The 21,150-nt window shown below is 33.2% G+C and overlaps 1 protein-coding gene across 5 annotated transcripts in view; it reads left to right on the top strand.

Moving 5' to 3' along the window:
• The window catches only part of Aralar1 (calcium-binding mitochondrial carrier protein Aralar1), a 41,188-nt gene that overhangs the window by 4,515 nt on the left and 15,523 nt on the right, over positions 1-21,150 (top strand). Inside the window, exon 1 of one of the 5 annotated variants that reach the window (XM_076380624.1) lies at positions 11,342-11,597. The exons of the other annotated variants lie outside the window; for them this stretch is intronic. Coding sequence (XP_076236739.1) covers positions 11,565-11,597 — 33 coding nt within the window. The 5' untranslated portion in view covers positions 11,342-11,564. Of the gene's footprint in view, positions 1-11,341; positions 11,598-21,150 lie in introns of those variants that run through there. 5 annotated transcript variants of the gene reach the window in all.

The following is a 21,150-nucleotide window of genomic DNA, read 5'->3' as shown; positions in this document are numbered from 1 at the left end:
TGGAGCAACCTTGCATGTGTCCTGTTGGGAGACAGTGAGATTTAGCTCTTTATAGAATTTTAAAAAATAAAAACGCTCACGTTGCACAGAAATTTATTTTCTTTTAACAAAGTAGGTTTATTTTAATTTTTCAAGGTGGTATAAAAAATATCCCAATATGCATATTTAGGTATTATCCCTTTGCACTCGGTTGTCCCTTTTAAGGGGACAAAATGTATGGAAAATCAGGACCTCTGAGTGTAGAAGATTAAAAAAGGTGGCGCAGTTTTAATTCTATCATGCTTCAAAGAGTTAATCCGAAACGTAGTGTGATGTAATTTTGCCATAAAAAGCGTTTTTATATAAATCCATCGGTTTTGCTTATTCACATGTGCGATACTGTAGATACAGAAAACCAATGGATATTGTTTTTCAGGTTTCATATTTTGAATAGTAGAATTAGGTCAAACCTGCCTGTTCCCACCAGTATCTTTGGTTATTGGCTCTACAGCTGGGCTGCAGTTGTTGAAGTTTTATGTCTTCAAATATTTAAATACAGTAATGGTTCAGATGTTTGGCGAATATAACTCGAATAATATTTAAATATCTTTAGTGTCCAACTGTTATTATTTAAATACTACTCAAACATGTATCTTCTAAATAGCAATAAAATTTAAAACTGATGACAATGAACTTAACATATTGGCTACTACTTGCTACACTAAATTTGGCTGAAAATTCTATTACAATGGCAGTGATTTCTTTTGAAAGAATTATTTTTAGTTCAGTTTCATATTTATAATGCTCATCCTCTAGTAGATGTCGCTGTAACTTTTTATTAACATTATTAATAATTGTGTGTGTTAATTACGTAAAAGTTGTCACTCATACATGTTTGACATAACAACGAATACGTTTAAGAATATAATTTATGTTACATGTATTCGAATGCTATGAATATTAAGTGCCTACAGGGTGTTTGACTACTAGTGTATAGAGTTTAATTTGCAATCAATGACAAAATAGCGTTTTTGAGTTTCGTTTTAGAGTTATTAATCTTTGAAAAAATGCCTAAAATATTTATGATAAGTGTCTGACTTCAGACATATTTTACTGACTTCGCTGTGTCTGACCAGACTGCTCTTGCACGTCGGCAGTAGAATAACTCCGAAATTAGACACATTTTACTCATGTTTTGCTTTACTGCTGCAGTGCATTAGTAGACAGGTCAGACATAGCGAAGTTAGTAGAATAAGTCTCAAGCCAGACACATTTCACGTGTATTTTAAGCGTTTTTTAACAATTACTAAACCTGAAACAAAATCTGAAACATAATTTCATCTATCTTTATTTTTGTCTTATTTTAGCACTACTTCTTAAAATATCTAACGATTTCGAATAAAAAATAAATCTAAAATTAAGAGTAAAATTATGTCATGTAAGACTTTGTTTCGAAGAAAATCGATTTTGAAAATTTACTGAATACATACATATATTTAATTCCTGGATAATGGTGTACACCTTTTTTTCTATTCGTGTTCATATTTATAAATAATATCATAGTTTGCTATTTATTATTCTTCCAGCAATTACCACAATAAGAAACAAAATTTTTAGAAAATTAGTATTGTTCTGTAGATAGTAATCTGAATATTTTTCTTACCTCACTTCTAAACATTATTTATTAAATTCTTGCCAAGTTAGACGTATATCAAGACTACCAAAGTCCATTAAATTATTACCAGGTAATTAAGTGCCTTCACGTGTTTCATATATTTTTAAGATCGACGTCTACTTTAGAACAGTTTATTATTCATTTTTTATTTATTTTCACATAGAATATCGTTCTCTCTTCTGTTGTATTATATTTTGCGAACTACTTTGTATTTAACCCTTGATTAACCACAGACACTTGAATAAATTTTGTATATTCTTTGTTGCGTTTAATTCAGTATATTCATAATAAGTTTAATGGTATTTCATAATAGACAAAATAAACGTATGAGATAAGAAAACATCTCATTACAAAAATTTAAATATATATTCAATTGTCCGAAGTCTTATTGTCAGCTGCAAATAATTGGTAAATAATTCATAATTATATGTATAATAACACCAGAAAGGGAACAAAAAGTTATTTACTGCAGCGTGTTCCCAGTCAGCTTATTATCGCTTGTGCGTAATTTTCGCATCATTCCTTTTTTTGCCTTCGCTCGAGTCACGCGCCATACGTTAAGCTGCGTCCACACTGTTCACAAACAGAAAAACGTCATATGATAGCTACTGTCTATAAGCAACTTGCGAACAATTTAAAATTTATAAGCTCACGAACACTGTGTACCTAGTAGTAGTGTCCATACTACCAACGAATATAGTTGGCGATCTATTCACGAACTATTGTCAAACCCTAGTGTGAACTCGTTATCAGCATTGTGTTGGCGAACGTTTATTATTCGCTCGATTCTTTCAGTCACGTTGAATCCCCATAGCGAAACGTTTTTATCAGCCTGCGTTGGTTTTGCAACACACGCGTTAATGTCCAGTTTTATCGCGTAAAAACAACAAGGAATTATAGCAAAACTTCTGGCAAGTTGTTTTCGAGTGGTCAAAATGATTTCGAAAAAGTCGCTGGTTATCGACGCATCGATAGTGATCCCCCGACAAATATTGATGAAATAGTTGCCCGATCGACGTGTTTGCGACTGAACGCGATAACTTCGTCAGCCATTTTGTTACCGCGGTTCTCGATAAATATTCGATATAATTAGCGACAAGGAACCATTGAATCGTCTTAAGCGAGTTTAAATCATGTTTTAACCTTCTGGTGTCCTTCGTGAATCATGGCTCCTGTAGATAATCGGTTTTTAGCGATTCTTGATATGTTGTTACGAGTCTTACGAAACTCGCGGATGCGCGCTGTTGCTGCTGGCCTTTTCTGCGCAGGTTGAAAATTTTCTTGTAGATAAGCTCGGGTGTTCGATTGCAACTTGATAAAGGATCCGTTTCTTTTCTGGTAACGTGAGTACAGAACGGTAACGTGATCGATACTATCAAAGACGTGATAAATGATCGACATGTGACGGCGATCGTATCGTTAATTGGACTATTAGGTGGATGATGGCTCGTATTGGCACTGATTCACGATAAAAGTTCGGCTGAAATTGTACTTGACGATAATGATAATTTCAAGGATAGTCGTTGGTATCAGCTTCAGCTTCTTTTGAATTTTATCGGTGTTGAGACATAGTTTTTGCTTGGAAAGTTTTCCAATCTACTTTGAAATTTAGATATTAGATAATTATATTAAAGTATTCGAGTTGCAACTTATAATTCCACTATCTTATTAAATAATTGATTAGAATTAAAAAGAATTGGAATATTAAAGTTTGAAAGAACTATCTAGGTAACTAGAATTTAATAAAATATGAAAATGCTTATGTATAGTAAAGTAGGATAGTAATTTCTGTAACAGTACATGTATTTTAGAAAGTGTTTATTTTCAGATTTTTCTTCATTTTTTTAATTTTTGAGTAGGTACTTTAAATTAATCATTTATTATTATTTTTCAGTTTCAATGTTATTGTTATTTCTCAACTGGTGTCATCACATACTTTCTTTTTCCCTGTTGTTGACTTCAATTGTTTCTTACTTCCTGTTGATTTTTTAGTCCCGATTTTCTTTTAGGTACTTATAATTTGTCAAGTATTAACAACTTTTAATCGCTTGTATTGTTATCAATTGTTAATTTTAGATTTCATTCCTTCTTTATCATTAATTGACATTAAATGATAGTATATTTGTATTATCATTAGTTTCTCAGTTGCACTCTTCAGCTCTTATTCATTCTTTTATTTTATATTTTCAACTATATTTAATTAGTGGATTATTTTCGATTCGATGAATTTCAGTAATTCAATTATTTTGAATTTTCTCGTTATCTTCAGCTCTTTAATATTATTTGGAACTCCACAATATATTTCCCAGATTATTCAGTTATTATTTCTACCATAATTATTTCACATCGAATATTATTTCATATTCTTTAGCTTTTTATTAATTTTCGATTAATTTATTATAAACATTTTCCAGTTTTCAGTTACTTTCGATTTTTTAATTAATTTCCATTTCTGAACTGTCTGTATATTATCAGTTTTTTAATCATATATTAAACATAGCAGAAGGTAGATAAAATGATATGAATATAAAAATGGATCGATAAAGAATCGTGAATTTTAAAATTAAGCAGCGTGGTGGTATCGTTTTTACACCACGTAACTCGAAAACGACGTCTCGTTAAAAGTCGTACCAGAGGGAGAACGAAATAAAATACTGGAAATAGGGGGTAGAAAATCTTCCTAGGAGTGTCAATAGCCTCTCAGAGCTTGCGAAACTCGCGTTTTGCCAGAGCAGTGCGTGACACCGAAAATACTATCGACGAGAGAATTTTCAGGCCGTGCTAATTCTGAGCACCGTGCAAATTTGCGCAAACAGCGTTGCGCAAACCGACGATACTTCGTTGAATCAGCTTCCCTGGATTCGGCGAGGTTGCGTTACATTTTTTGCGTCTTCTAAAATCGTCGAATCTAAACACAAGCGCGATTCATCACTAAAAATGTTACGAAACGTTAAATCGGACCGATGCCAGGTGATGCAGTATTCCCTTGTTATAAGCTCGTCGCTCTGTTTATCATATTTTGGAATTATTTATAATAAACGAACTTCATATACTTGCATACATCGTTAAATCGTTTTTGAGGAATGAACTTTTCAGGAGTCAAATTGATGACCTCTACTTTTTGCAAAAATTTCGATGTCATGGCTGAGGCATGTGGTTAATAATTAATTTTCCACAAACTGAAAAATTAACTTCGATAATTGTATCTATTGTTGTATACTGCTAACATTATGTGTGATTACTAAATCTGTGGCTGTAAGAGAAAACGATGTCACATGTTCTAAGAATTCGAGTTAAAGTTTTAATAGAGATCTAGAATATAGAACTTATATTTTTGGAAAGAAGAAAGGACATAAAAACTTCTTCTCGTAAAAATAAAAGTTCAAGAAGATACAAGTCCATCAGACAGTATTGAAGCTGAAAACTTTAAACGTCAATATCTCGAATACAATATGTGACTTAAGTCATTTTGCCTTACAGTCACAGAAATAACGTTTAATATATTCTTGGAGCTATTTTGACGAATTTTAATTTCCTAATAAATTTTATTTTTAAGTTCTTAATTAAATATTTAATATCTCAGGAACAAAATCGATCATCTTTTAAACAACTGATTATGCATCTCGTATATTACTTTGTTTCTTTACTTAAAGCTTAATTTTAAAATTACTTAAAAATTAATTAACTTTATTGTCTCATCACACTTTCCTCTGCTTTTTGTTTTATGAAGTGAAACAGTTTGTCATCTGAGTGGTTCAAATGTGAAATGCCATCACATAACTTAATCTTCAAAATATTCCTTTGGTTACAAGTTCGACAGTTAGTTGCAAGACTCTAGTGAGAGAGGTACTGTATTTGGAGTAAAATTATGTACACAGCGTTGCAAGTACGAATGCACTTGTATGAAGATAAGTACGCTGCAATAATATCTATACTGTTTGATATAGAACAGTACTGAACGCTGCAATAATATCTACAGTGTTTGATATAGAACAGTACTGAACCAGACCGATTTGTGCTGGGCAGCAGTATAAATACTTGTTATAGTTTTGCACGAGATACAAACCGTGGTCGTCTTATTACGTTTACATTGGATACGTGCCTAAAGGCGCCACTTCATCTCCACTCGATTCGACGCTAGCAGATTTCTGCCCCAATTTCGTCCTGTGTCTCATCGCTGGTCGGCATTGCGGACGGAAAATTGCTGCTTGGTTAAAAACTGTTCGAGGACCAAAGAATCTACGTCAAATCGGGTGAATCGCTGTAGTTGTAAGTGGCTTCCACGTGTGAAAGTAGAAATTATAGAAAATGAGTCAATTTGTCAATTTTAAACAGGCTTGGTAAATTGTTTGGGAAGGCTTGGAAAAGTTACGAGATTTAAATTACGTATAATTGCAAGGTTTATATGATTGAGATAGTTAAAAGTGTCACTGTTATTATAGTGAAATTAGAATCTTATTTTAGGGAGATTTATTCTACGTTTTGCATGAGTATCTTGCATAAATATCAATCATTAATGCTTTTAAGCGTTATGTGATAGTATAACTACTAATTTTTATATTATATTATGTGGCTTATTATTTGAGTAGCAGCAATTTTTTCATTAAGCCACGTTAAATAAATGTGAATCAATTAGAGATAAAATACAGAATTGAACAGGAAGTGGTATACTAAATAGTACCTATGTAAAATTTTCTAAGCACATTTAATTAAACAGAGGAAAATAACGTGATAAACAATAAAAGTATTAATCTAGTGGTTTATCATGTGCATGAATAAAACATGTATGTTTATTTTTTGTAATTATTTATATATTTTTTCAAAATAAAGGAATAAACGTTATAAGTATTCATAACGAAGGGAATTAAAAAAAGGAACAGAGAAAGGGAAAAAATGTTAATTACTCCATGAATGAATTATTAGTAATGCCTCGAAGATTTGTATGAATAATGGATTGCATCGTAAATACAATTTGTTAATTCACGAGTGCAATATTGACATTCAAGTTTAAGGGGACGCTTTCAAACGTTAATTTTAAATCTGCATTACAAATAAGTTTTGTTTCATATTTTTGTATTTTTAATTTTCTTCTTTCTTAATATCATCGTGTCCGCAATTCTATGCTTTCAAAATACATCAGTTCAGTTTGTCGTAGGTATAGATAGTAGACAACGTAGTATTACTATTTTCATTTATGCAAATCTTAATTCATTGCACTAAATACGCCTACAATTAATGTATCGGTTGTAAAAGCGAATTCACGAATGAAAAATGCAGTACATATCATAATACAAACTGTTCGAAATTATCATTATCGAAAATGAATACGACGGGGTTAAAGATCATTTCGTATCAAATCTCTAACCTTATTGTGAACTGTGGCACTGTGTAACTTAATTTACATTTGTACACTACCTAATTACATAGATAAGAACGTAAGAATCAGAAATAAGATTTATGTTTGTGGAATACGTTGTACATAATCAGAATGATCTCCCGAAATATTTGCCAAAATTTGTTATATTTATGTATTTTAAATAATCATATTCAAAAGAAGTTACATTCATTTAGGAATTCGAAAAAATGTACCTACGAATTGCGAAATTTTGGTAAAATGGCAAAAGAATGTATGGAAGTTAACTAAATTTTGTACACAATGAAAAATGTATTTATTAGTTACATTGTTTCATACTTAATTAACAAATATTAAATATTAATGGTTGATTAATACATGCTTCTATTGCTGGAAAATTCAGTTCAGTTAAATCTTGAAAATTTCAAATATTAAACTTTTTAAATACTCCAATTTTCAAAAACTAAAATTGTTAAATATTAAAATGTTTGCAGATACAAATATTACAATTTACGAACATTTCAATTTTTAACTTTCCAGATATCTAAATTTTCAAAGTTTAGAATTTATAAAGATTACAATTTTGAAATTTTTTAATATTTAAATACTTGTCTAAAGTCTTCTCATCTGTTTCAATTCCCAAATTCTAAAAACTATCAACAAAATATCTCCAAATTCCTTGCGATTAATTTCGCATCGGCACTTAAAAAGTGTAATCATAACTAACTACCCTCGTACACGAATTTCCACCCACACTTTCCGCGAGAAAAATGCCTCTGTGTTTCTTCTGCCTCCGAGCAAATATAACGCCTTAAATAAACTCTCGTGGTGGCTGCTTAACTCATTGAGATCCAAAGTTACATAACTGCAACATTTCATTCGCAATTTTTTTTAGGAAACTTACATTATTGGGTTCTGCTGCTTCATGTTACTCTTATATTGTGTTTTCGCAACTTTGGGCCTTAATGGGTTAAATCACCTGGAAGGTTAATTCAGCCTTTCAGAATTTTCTAAAGTACCCAGACATTTCAATATGGAAACAGTACCATTCCAAGCTGCATCCCAGAGTCACCCGTTCCCTTCGGATTGACCCAATTCCTCTAGCATACACAAGGCCTGGATACATGGGTATTACTATCCCACCGCCGCCATTATTCTCCGAGTGATCAACGATGAGCTTACTATTCTGTTTGGTCACTAGTTTTCGATTTCGAGGAAAGTTGCAGAGGATCCTACCTCACCAGTCAGGTTTCCTTCGACCACACATATGATAAGTACATATATTAACACGCTGCATCTATTAGATTCTCTATTAGTGCATCTATTAGAAGCAGTCACAGAAGGATTGCAGCTTGAACGCAATGCAATTCCAACAGCCTACGTGACAACCAACACGCGAACCCTCGAGCTGCATTCTGCATAAGCTGCAACCGGTTTCTGGTCTCGTTGTAGGTAATACATGCACATTAGAGGCCCTTTAGGCTAAGTCTGGGTTAGACAGGGATCGCAGTTGGGTTCAAGCTACGTGCTGATAAATCTGGGTTAACCGCGAAATGTTGCACCTACTGCTCTGGCCGCATTTGATTCGGAGGAATCAGGTCAGCCATGTTAGGAACCTGCTGTAGAACCGAATCTACACGAGGAGTTGACGATGCCAGCCAGATTTCGTTGGACTTGGCCAGGGATGTTTATGTCTGCGGAAAAAAGTAGCTAATATTAGCTGATCTAGCGTTAATGGTTTATGTAGATTTTAATAGCTGGGGAAATTTTTGTTGTATCAGATTTCGAGTAAGTTTTAGTAGTTTGGGTTGAGGTGGATAGTTACTCACAGAGGGCAATGAAGATGGAAGTTGAGGGTACCTTGAACAGAGGGATATTTAAAGTTTTGGAGTCTTGAGAATCTTGGGAAGACTTTAGAGTTTAAAGCTTTTGGGAAAGGAGGTTTTCTGTACTTTGCAAAGGACGAACTATGAAATGGATTCTTTTAATATTCTTTACGCGTGTTTTTCTTAAAAAGATGCTTGGAAAATTGTATGGCGAAACTGAAAGTTAGGAACATTTCAAGATAAGGGATGTTCTACTTTAGTACCTTAGAAAACGAGACTTTTTGTACTTATTGTTAGTCAAAGAAGAACTGTAGAATTAATTCTTTTAATATTCTTTATTTTTACCCGATTACGTGTTCGTTTTCTGTTCATAATAAATGATGAATTGTCATACATATGTATGTTAAAATAAGTTGAAGGATGTTTGAGTTTACAGGTTCTGCAAAAGAGGTTTCTCGAAATGTAGAAAAGAAGAACTGGGTTGGAAATATACTTATCGTTTTAATATTTTTGTACACAATATTTTCTTTTATTTACACATTTGCTTTACAGGGAAAATGCGTCATTCTTACCAAATATTTTTATCCTATCTAAGTACAAATATTTCAAACGCTATGAGAAATTTAGTATATCTGTGTTTTGTGAAGAAGGAAAGTGAAGAAATAAATGAGTAATGAGTAAGTGACCGCATTATCTGTTCTGGTGACACTGACCAGGAAAATCGTCTGCATATATTTACTGATAATGCAAATCAGTTGAAAAATACACGGTTATAAAACTATTCGTGTAAATGGAATGACTATGTTTATTGAGGATTGTACATAGAGTTATGTATTTACTCAGAAGTATAGTGGTTATACTGTTTTATCTTAATGACACATGATTCATAAGCATGTTCGAGGAAAAGTTAGATACGTGCGAAAGTAAAAGTTACGACTGGAAATAGATTGATTGTTGATCATCGCCATGCTTCTGTACGCACAGAAGTTGTTATTTTTATACATTTCATAATTTTTGTAATTATTGAAGTTAATTTTACTAAATATTAAGATTTTAGTCTTTGGGAAGCATCACACTTTTTTTACAAAAATTTACATTTTATCTGGGTTATATAGATTTTTTTAAAAATTTGTATGGCTTTGTTAATTACGGTAATAAAAATAATATGAAATAGCCAATTTTGGCCATCATTGCTCATAATTAAGAAAATATGTATAGTCAGGTTGTAGAATAAATCGTAATCGTTTTAACGATACACGATGGAAAAGCTTTAAATAATTATTATTTGGGCATAGACATTAGAATATTATAGTAGACATAATTCATTGAGTCAATGTGTCTCACTTCTTTTATTTTCAAAAGCTTACATTGTCAAATGGCAAAATATATTTGAATGATGAAATGACTTTTTAATAGGTTAATATCAAATATAATAAAATATCTGAGAAATAATACAAATATTAAAATTTTGTTCATTAACAATTTTTTTGTACTAATGGACACATTGCTTGTTATAATAATTGAATCATTTTTATTCTTTAAGCGGAGAGAGTGAAGATATCTACCGCCACTAATCAGTTTTATGATACACCATTTAAATTGAATATAATAGATTTCAATTCCTCGTTATTATAAGTATGTAAAATAGACAAATATTATCTATACTTACGTTTAATGCCAGATGGAAATAATACAAGAGGGTTTTGAGGAATAAAAAGTACTTTTCTGAATTGATAAAAATCTTGCATTTGGTGCATTAGGAACTTTTAGGAATTTTTTCTATAAGTAATAAAGTATATTTAATAAACTATAATATAATTCTGCATTTGGAATTAATTCGATGATAGTACCTTTTATTAACAAAAATCTCAATATGAAAATATCTACATTCTTCCAAATCTTTCAAAATTTGTATCTGACTAATTTGTTATCAAATAAACCCCACCCCTTAATAAACATAAACTAAAAATAATGAAAGTAATTACAGTGAAAACTCTAAAATCAATCGTCATTTGAGAACAACAGAAATAAAATACCCTAAATAATTACTTTCTGAAGCACACAGTGATAGGCAAAAGTCTTGCTTCAACGAGAACGCAGCTTTACATTCACAACTGTTTCTCGTAACCTTACCATCACGAGTCGACAGAATGACATTAATTTTCGGCTTCCCCATAGCCCAAAGACACATACCCCCTCAAAATTTCTCGTCAAAAGTGTCCATTTGCCACCATCCTCAGAATATTACACTCACGTGACCCAAGTACCTAGCACATGAAGACAGCACAAAGCCACTTATCCACATTACCCAGGTGTACCTAACCCCTTAATGGTTCGGAACGGTGAAGCTGGTCGTTCGAAGTCAGCCAGAGGTCAGAATTCTCTGTGGCGGCGGCCAGATACCCGGCTGCGATATATCTGGGTCTTCCTGTAACAGTTTTCCTCGTAAGCGGGTCGGGGACCTCGTGTCCACCTCCCTTCGGTGCGTGAACCTGCACCAGTTGCGTCGGGGAGCTCGCGGTGAGTCGGCGCCAGTCACGCCTGGATCCCCTTCGAGGTAACTTCGTCGTTTCTGGAGATGATCCACGCATCGACGATCCTCCTACCACCGGTTGAACATGTGATCGGGATCCTTCTATTACCGCAGGTGTCGCTCTCCGTGTGATATCCGCGCTCGAGTCGCAATCGGAAGTGTCGTGTTGTCAGACTGGAAGCACATGAAGAAGGGAGGATGCACCACAAGAACAACGGGGATTTCATCGAGGTCAGCTCCCAGGATATAAGTTCCGATAATAAGTGTATTCTAGTTGATACCAGTGCCGAATCGCAGGAGCCTGGGCTCGTATTGCGTTGATCCAAGTAATTAGTACTAAGTGGAGATTGACGTAAGAGGAAAACGAGTGTCGGGTGAGAAATGGATGATGTGGAGGTGGTGCACAGATTTGTTCTGTTTGACCGTTTCAGTGGAGTTATTCAAGTATTTCTTGCGTGTTTTGTGTGGAAGTACTATTGTTGTACTGATTATGAGCGTTTAACGCTCAGCCTGGCGCCTTATTTTCTGAACATGAATAGCTCAGATTTGTGCGAAGTTTAACTGGGCTTTGAGAAATCTAGGCTTAACCGAGGTCTGGTTTTGACCTAAGCCTTCAACACTCAAAAATGCTTTATGCTAACTCTTTAAGTATAGCAGTCCAAGTACTTTTTACGTGTTCTATACAGAAATGTTACAGTCTTATATGTAAACCATATACATGTACTGATGCCTATAGGCGTTTGCATTACTCACCATAACATCTGTAAATACCTATCATAGTGAAAGGGTCCAACAGTGTTCTAAAAAGGAAGAACCGTGAGGTGGCATTGGAATGCGTTTAACGGTTGCACGTTGCTTTGCATTTAGTCGCAGTTCGGTTGATGACGAATCTGCGAGCAAGTGTAATTTGAACTGAATACAGCAGTCACAGAAGTAATTCCTATAGTTCCACCGTGATCTATCATCTGATCTGTTAACAGCTTAAAGGCCAGTGTGGTTTGTTTCAAATTTAGCGTTGTCCTTGGTATATTTTACCTTCTTTTGGAACTTACAAAATTTCTAGTATATAAGTGAAAGAGACGTAAGTTTCTATCTCCGATCCAGGAGTGTCATTTGCTGAAAGACGTAAATTTCTTTCAGTCCTTAAAGCATTAAAATTCCTCAGAAGAAGGAACTCTAAAAAGGACTAGTATTCGAAGTGAACATGACACTTCAAATCTTCCTCACCAAAACGTAGTTTTATTTCTCCAGCGGATCTGCTAGAGGGGTTACATAATCCACACTGTGGGTGCCGCTATTCGAGAACATGTAGACATAGCTAGATCGTTCAGATCTCTGGAACTAGCGTTGCGTTGAGTGTGCAAGATGGAACAAACGGATTATCATTCGCGATGACGTTACAAGTATTAATTGCACTACGTGGCGCATTACGTAAAAGTGTGATCTTGTTGTTGACGAGATTATCCGATCGGATTCACGGTTGTATCCATCGGCTAGCGATAGTGGGAACATTCTTTAACCGCATTAGTTGCGTCGGGACTGTGTAGGGATGCCTTTTAAGTATTCGAAACCGAGCCTCGTCAAACCTTAGCTCTGCACACACTTGTAACCGATCAACCGTCGGTTACTTTCGTCCCTATCCTTGCTCCTCGAAGGCACCTGTTGCTTCTTCTCTCTTTTTCTTTTGACATGGTTCGTTGGTTGGGGGGCCGTCAAAGAATGCTTTTAAATCGTTTGAACTGCTCCAGTCAGGCAGATATTTGGCCGATTAGTTGCGAAACGAGGGCAGACGCTGTTTGAAGAGGAATTAGATACGGGGGAGTTGGGATCGAAGTGGTTGCACTTTCACTGGTGTCTGAAAAGAGGATTCTGAAGCTTTAGTTAGGTAACTGTGTGGCTATTTGAAGGTATGATTGGTGCTTTCTTTCTGTAATTTAAGTAGTTGTTAGGGAGGATGATCTATTTTCAAGGTGTTTATCGTTGACGAGATTCGACAAGAAGCAGTCCTTTAGGACCCTGACACTTGGAAGTCTGGTTGCAAACGACTGTTGAAGTTACTGGCTGTTAAGATGGTTATAAATAGATTCTCGATACTACAGTGGCATTAAGTAATGTAATAATAGCTCGGGCAAGTTCATGACCAAGACCTAACTGAGGCCTAGTCGGGACATAACTGAAACCTAGTAGAGGTTGTGTTAGATGTAATTCAGATCTAGTTTAGATTTATGTTGAATCTGAGGGAAAGTTAATGTACTTATGGCTGAGTCTTAATGAAGACGTAACGTAGTCCTAATACCGATTAACGTGAATACGGCGTGTGAGTAATTAGATCTAACACAGGCTTAATTCTAACTCAGTGTAGACGTAATCTATAGCTAATTAGACATAACCCTGACCCAGTCTTATTTTATATTTTTTTAAATATGATAGACACTATGTTTAACACTCGCAAGACCATCGATTAGACGTTTTTTTAGATCCTGATCTTACTATATTAATATCTACGTAAAAATACTTATTTAAATTTTCTAAAAATTGTATATTAAAAATACTTATTAGAAAAGACTTGAACGACAAAACTTTAATTCCTGGATTTAAAAAGAGCTGCCGACGGCTCTGTGAGTATCGACAGCTCATAATTTATTTCTTCACTGCATTGTTTCTAGATTGAAATTAATTGCAATGCTTTTTAAAGTTGTATACATAATTGCAAATGTTTGAGAGTAACTTGTTTCCTTTTACTTGTAGTTTAATATTACATATAATTAATTATGTCTTCTCGTGTTTACTAGTACGAATACACGTTTAATTAAATTTTCTCTTTAGCCGATTAATGTAAATTTAATTTAGGTATAGCCTAGACCTAATATAAATATAGTTTATACGTAATTATACTTCAAATTTAATCCAGATCTAACTTAAATTTACCATAGCCTCAGTCTATATAAAATTCATATTCAATTCAGATCTAATTTAAAAATAATCTCTAATTATATTTACATTCAATCTAACTTAAACCTGCTATGTTATGTTTAAATATAAACATAAATGTGTCTTATGTGAGTTTAACAAGGAGGAGCTGGAGAGTTTCAGTTCTCAAAGTCCTTATCCTAAACCTAATATAGACTTACCCTAATCGAAATTCGTAGATCTAATCTGAATATATTCTCTACTATATAGGTATTCAATGACAGGTGTCAGAAATGTGAAGGGGTGATTTTATGTAACATTTTATGTAACAATATAATAAGCCGAAAATGAAGATAGATGAAATTGCATTTTAGATTTCGTTTCTGAGTTATTAATTGTTGAGAAAACGCCTAAAATATGCGTAGAATGTGTCTGATTTAAGACTTATTCTACTGACTGCTGCGTCTAGTCTGACTACTACTGCACGTGCGTTGGCAGTAGAGTGAAACATGAGTGAAATGTGTCTGACTTGGGGCTTACTCTACTGTCGACGTGCAATAGTACTCAGGTCAGACACAACGAAGTCAGTAGAATATGTCTGAAGTCAGACACTTTTTAAGAAATATATTAAGCGATTTTTCAACAATAAATAACTGAAACGAAGCCCAAAAACACAATCTTGTCATTTCTTATTTTCGTCTTATTCTATCATCTAGAATCATCCCTTAAAAATTTTGACAGTTGTAGCTGAACACCCTGTATATTTAAGATAAGTGTAGACTATAATAGAATTTATAATTAAGACAGTATTACTAAATTCGAAGAAAAGTATTAATTTACGACCATATTAAGTTTGAAATTGAAACAATTATATTTAATATAAGAATAAACTATACTAAAAATATGATCCCATGAACTTTAAACGTAATCTTGAATTAACTCAACATATTCCTCCGAATGTACTGTTATATATTGTTTTAATTGTAAAACATTTTCGCAACCTCTTGTTCAAATTAAAAGAAAATTTTGTGGCTATTTCTACAACAACGTTATCATGGCATCGTTCAGAGCTGCGCCTTGGGGCAAAATTTGAATTTCCTTCGAATGCTTCGGTTCTTCCTTTGTCAGAGGCTTAACTTCCTTTCCTCCGGCAGTCTTTACCATCACGTCTTTAATCAGTGGCTGCTTAGCTAAGATAAACATTTCTTTTTAATTATCGCTACCTGCAGATACAGTGTCCAAGAAGTTCGAGGCTATCAAGGAAGGTCCATTAAGTTTTCACGTCACGTGAAACAGATTCAATCATTCACAAATCACACCAGCTTGATTCTTATCGCAGATTTGCAATATGACGTACGATTATAACTTTCGATAACTACCATCAGATTGCGATTGGTTGCGCTATGATTTCGTCGATTCAATGAGACGACACCTGATGGAAACAATGGTCCGTTACAGTTTGCATAGATTGAATGGAACGGACAGGAAATTCTCTTCGCGACTGGTCACTGTCTATTGACAGTTTCTCTTGTAAAGGAAGACAGTTAGGTGTCTGAGTAAACAGTACATTTCTCGGGAAGAATGTTGAATTAATGGCGAGAGCATCCTAAGTGTAATCTTCAAGTAAAGTATTTATTGACAACTTAACAGTATTCACTTTTTAATGAGCCTGCCAAGTTTGGAAATAAAGGACAACCTAGAAATTTTCAGATTTTCAAACTTTAAAAATGTCTAATTGTCAAGTGTTCCTACTTGATAGTTAAAATTAAAATTCAAGTAATTATCAAATTACCAAATATTGAAATTTATAAGTTTTCAAATTATCAAATATTTAAATGGTCAAGAATTCAAATATTTGAATTGTTTAACTGCTCATTATACAAGTTTTCAAATGTTTAGGTAGATATACGAAGTGTAACATTTTCAATTATTAGAATAATGATTAGTATTCGAATTATCGAATATTCAAATTTTTAAATTATTAAGCACTTGTCTCTTTGAATTTTCAAATATTCGAGTTACCAATTTAAAATATTCAGATGTATTGAAGTAAGAAACTATAATGTATTTAAATTATTTAGTTCTTTTTTGAGATTCAAATTGTGAAATATTAAAATTTTCTATTTATCAAGTATTTGAGTTTTCAGATATTGAAAATACCAAGATATAAAATATTCAAATATTCAAGTATTACAATTATCAAATTACCAAAGATTAATATTTTCAAATATTCAGATATTGGAGTTGTCAAATTATCAAATATTCAAAGCACGTACTATGTAATTATACAAATGACTGAACAATCAAACATTCAAATTTTATAACCAGCAAATCCTTCAAAATGGTAGATGCACGAAAAAGCATTAATTATTAATATCTCCTAAATTATCTACATGTCCTAAAAAGTGCTTATTGCTATATTCTACATGTCCTAAAAAGTGCTTATTGCTATATTCTACTTGTCACATTTTACAAACTGGTAGACTCATTATCACACTACTAATTTTATAAACACAGTTTAAGAAATAAAACCTAAATAAAAATTTGCTTTATCTTTCAAACACTATAATTTCAGTCATTATCACAAAGTATATGTTTGAATACTATATGCATTCTCCAATTTTTTACACGTTTAAAATTTCCATAAGCGCATAAAAATCCACAGTCTAATCTTTCAATGTTGCGATATATGTACTTAGAGAATCACATTGTTAAACAATCGCAGACAAAACTCCAAGAAACTCCTTCCATCTGCACAATACATTCCAAAAGCAAACGCTGTCTTTCAATCCACGCGATAGCACGCTCAGTAGAACAATCGCGCACTCCAGATCGAGTGGTACAATCACTGCTCTTCGATAAGCAGTACTGAGCTTTAATCTGCTGATTACAGGGGTTCTCAGTAAAGTCCCAGTTGCCTGAATTCCCTTATTACAATCGAATCTTGAAGCATTATTTTCTTGACGTGTTAGACACGTGTATCCACGAGTCGCTCGGCTGTCGTGGCTCGCCGATATTATGTAATCCATTCCGTTGCAAAACGTATGCAGGAAGCTATGCGTCGAACCGGTTGGCCATCTCTGCGCCAAGGCATGCGTTTGGCGAACACATAAAAATATCTGCTCTTGACAATGAGCAGCGCCAGCATTAACGTCGAAAAATAAAGCTAGCGTTTTCCATTCGTCCTAGAAATCGGGCTTCCTGGGATGGTAAAGAGAATGAAAATGGAAGCGATGACACTGAATGGGACGAGAGATTGGAAAAGATTGTTGTTAGGGAAAAACTGTGGATGTATTTCGCTCATTTACTGCAATAATGACATAACTCGAGATTCATAATTTTCTGGAAAATAACAACTAGTCGTTTTTTAGTTACTAGTATGGAAAGAATGGTTCTTGCACTGAATATTGATGTAATCTTATTTTCCTGAAAATGATCAATCTTGAGTTATGTCATTATTGCAGTACATGAACGAAATGTATCTGCTGAGTTACGTCATTATTATAGCGAATAAGCGATTTGTAGAAGTAGGAAATGTTGTGGGGTGTAGGTGTAGGGAGAGATGGAAGGAAATGGAGAGGAAGAAGAAGATGGATGAGGAAGTTTTGGATAGGTGGAAAGCTAGTTGGGACATTTAGTTGGGAAATTTGAAGAACTCGAGGATAGAAAAATATTAGGGTGTTGAGTCGTGAAGGTGATCAGTAGATTTAGGTCTTTATGCATTTATAGGAATTGAAATGCACAAAAAGCACATAATGTGCAAAGATACATAAAATATCAGAAGTGATGTACATTTTGGAATGCTTTTAGAGTGCAGTTTTTTTTTAAATTGCATTTCTTTAGTTATGTTTATGAATATATGAGTTTGCTTACATGTGTGTAATTTACTGATTATTTTGAAATTTGCAATGTGGATATCTGTAGTAGACACAGTTTTATGTTGACTAATGTGAGTGAATTTTCAAACATATTTAAATATTCATAAGCATTTTTTTACCATATTCAAGGATGGTTTATTAAAATTTGAAAAATAGGATATAGTATTTTTGACACATGGAGCAAGACTTCTTTGATTTTATTGTTAAAGGACTTAGCTGCCCTAAATATATGGCATGAATATCTTTGAAGAAATTAATGTACACCAACTTTTTTTAGATGTTTTTTAATTTAAGGTTGGGATATTTTTTAACGTTTTCAAACATTTTTGAGCTTCGAGGTATTATAATCGACTTGTCATAGATTTTTGAAGAAATTACTATTGTGGTAATGGACGAACGTCATTTAAAAGAAATATTCACATTACATGTATAGTGATTCTTCCTTAATTGAATAGGCGTGGGGCTGCTCAATTGTCATATAACGAGAGAGGACCTTGAGTTATTTCATAGTTATTATGTTATGTAGGATTTATTTAGTGACAATCGTGGATCCCATCTGAACTGGATAAAACAATTATTTAACATAAAAATATTCAAATATGGAACATGTACATGTAGCCTTGGACTGATTCTTTTAAGTTTGATTTCGTAATAGCGATCAAATAAAAGGAAGCTAAACTTCTACTGGTAATTAGATAATAGTGCAAATAATTGCTCCGAGAAGACTTAATTTTTGAAATCTCATATTTATTAAAAATTGTTTACCGATCATAGTATTATATTAATCGTTTGATGTTGAATTAGGATAGCATTTATATTATATTTGAGAATTAAAAAAGGGTTAACTCTGTACTTCATATCTGTTCAAAGTTTTTTGAGTAATTGAATACGAAATTTGTTTTTAAAATAATTAATGTTTTACATATTTAGTATTTTTAATACTGACTTTGAAATTAATGAGTATAATGGCGTATATTCAATACATATTCTATATAGAATGTTCTATGATACTTGTGTTCTAAACTTTACTAATTAAAGGATACTATAGTTTAATCAAGTATCTGCCTTTTCTAAGGAGTTAAACTGAAACTTCTTGTACTCGTTAGCGTACATTTTTTCTCGTTTTTAATTTATTGCTGTTCCTCTTGTTTCTCGTAATTATTCTCTCATTTTCCTTTATTTAAAATTTTGAAAAGATACAAGCGAATTAGCAATGCTTACATCGACCTCAAACAAACACCTTTCATTCTCTTTCAACTGGCTACTTGTATCGAGGTACGAGTTTACAAACTCGAATAATTTGTCACATTTCATTATCACACAAGTTTAAATCTTACATATAAATTCTACAATAATAAGAAAAGGTTTCAAAAATGTGTTCGTATTTCTGAAACCTTGGGCTTCAAGAAACTAACATTTCTGATCCAAGAAACAAGATTAGCTCTTCAAACGAAACAATGTCATCAAGGTTCAAAGTCAGATTTCTAAGTTCAGTTTGCTAATTTCTCAACACCTAACACACATTTTGTCTCACGTATAACAAGTGAAGCGTATAATCATGTTCTGTAATTTCAAGTTAAAACAAGTCAACACAAGAAGCGATTAAGTTGCTTGAATGTAAGGATTTAATTCAAAACTATTTTACTAATGTTATTTAGGTATCCCACTTGAAATATATTTTCAAGTTTTGAGTGACTTGAAATATATTTTCAACTTTCAAGTAACATAAAACACCTTTCAAGTAAAGTACACACAGCAGACTCACATCGCTAAACTAGTATCAAGTTACTTGAACTGACTAAATCAATCTGAGATCAAGTTACGTAGCTCACATGGTTAGCGTGTTAACTCAATAAAATTATTACCTTCTCATCTTAGGGTAATTTCGGGAGAGACATGTGAAATGAGATGTACCATTCCTTGTACTGGCAACCCCGAAAGGTTGACAGAACTAATTCAGCTGTGATTGACATCATATTCATCTATAAAAGCAATATTGGTTTTTGTTTCGTACAGGTGCATTTCTCTCTCAATTTAAGGGAGAAGACACCCTCAATTTAATTTCTAACAGAAGAACTAGAACTTAAAATAGTTCCAACTAAGACTGAGATAGAGAAGAATCAAAGATAATATCAATCAAGAATGATGAAAATTCTCATGATTATTATACTAAATATTTAGAAGTTAAAAATTCAACCAGGTGTAAAATGTATTAGATTTTGTGTCAGGATTACCTGAAATGGTTCTATGAGGCATCTATCATGTATTCCTCGTTGTGGGGTAGAGGAAAGAAAAGAACAGAAATAGGAAGAAGATATAAATGAACGAGGGTGTATCTAACCCCAAGTCTCTCGGAGAGATGCACCTTTTGGAACTATTTTTAAAAACATATTGCAATACTAAAATGAAGGTTTTATGGATTAAATCTTATGGCACTTGTCTCTATTTCTGTACCTTCGGATTAGAATCATTTGTAAAAAAGAACTCTTATTAAAAATTAAAAGTACAATACTTTTTCTTACATTTTACAAATTAATAAGTAAACTGCAATAAAGAAAATAATTCCTCAATTCATGAATAAAAATTTTTTTCTTATGAATAATTTTCATCTGTAAGCATAGACATAGCGATAAGTACTCACTATTTTCTTAAAGAGCTTTGACTAAATTAAACTATACTTGCTTATACTTTTATTTTAATTAAAAATTCTATAATCAAAAGATACCACGTGCAACTCTCTTGCAATTATCTTCAGTTTTTCTCTCTTCTTTAACTCTCTCCTCTGTTAGAATCCTCCTCAAGTTCTCCCCATCCCGAACCTGAAACGCCGCTCGCTACACCTCAGCATCCGCGAACCGCCAGAAATTCTCGTGTCATATGAAGCTGGGAATGACAGTCGTCACTGTTGGAAACAGAAAAGACAGCAGTGTTTGGGATGGACAGAGACGCGGCGGTGGAGGGAGCTAAGTCTCGCGTTCCCTTTTCGTCTAAGCGGG

The sequence above is a fragment of the Calliopsis andreniformis genome, chromosome 6, assembly GCF_051401765.1.
Source record: "Calliopsis andreniformis isolate RMS-2024a chromosome 6, iyCalAndr_principal, whole genome shotgun sequence".
Lineage (NCBI taxonomy): Eukaryota > Metazoa > Arthropoda > Insecta > Hymenoptera > Andrenidae > Calliopsis > Calliopsis andreniformis.
The sequence above is the reverse complement of the archived record's forward strand: the minus strand, read 5'-3'. Positions and strand labels throughout refer to the sequence as shown.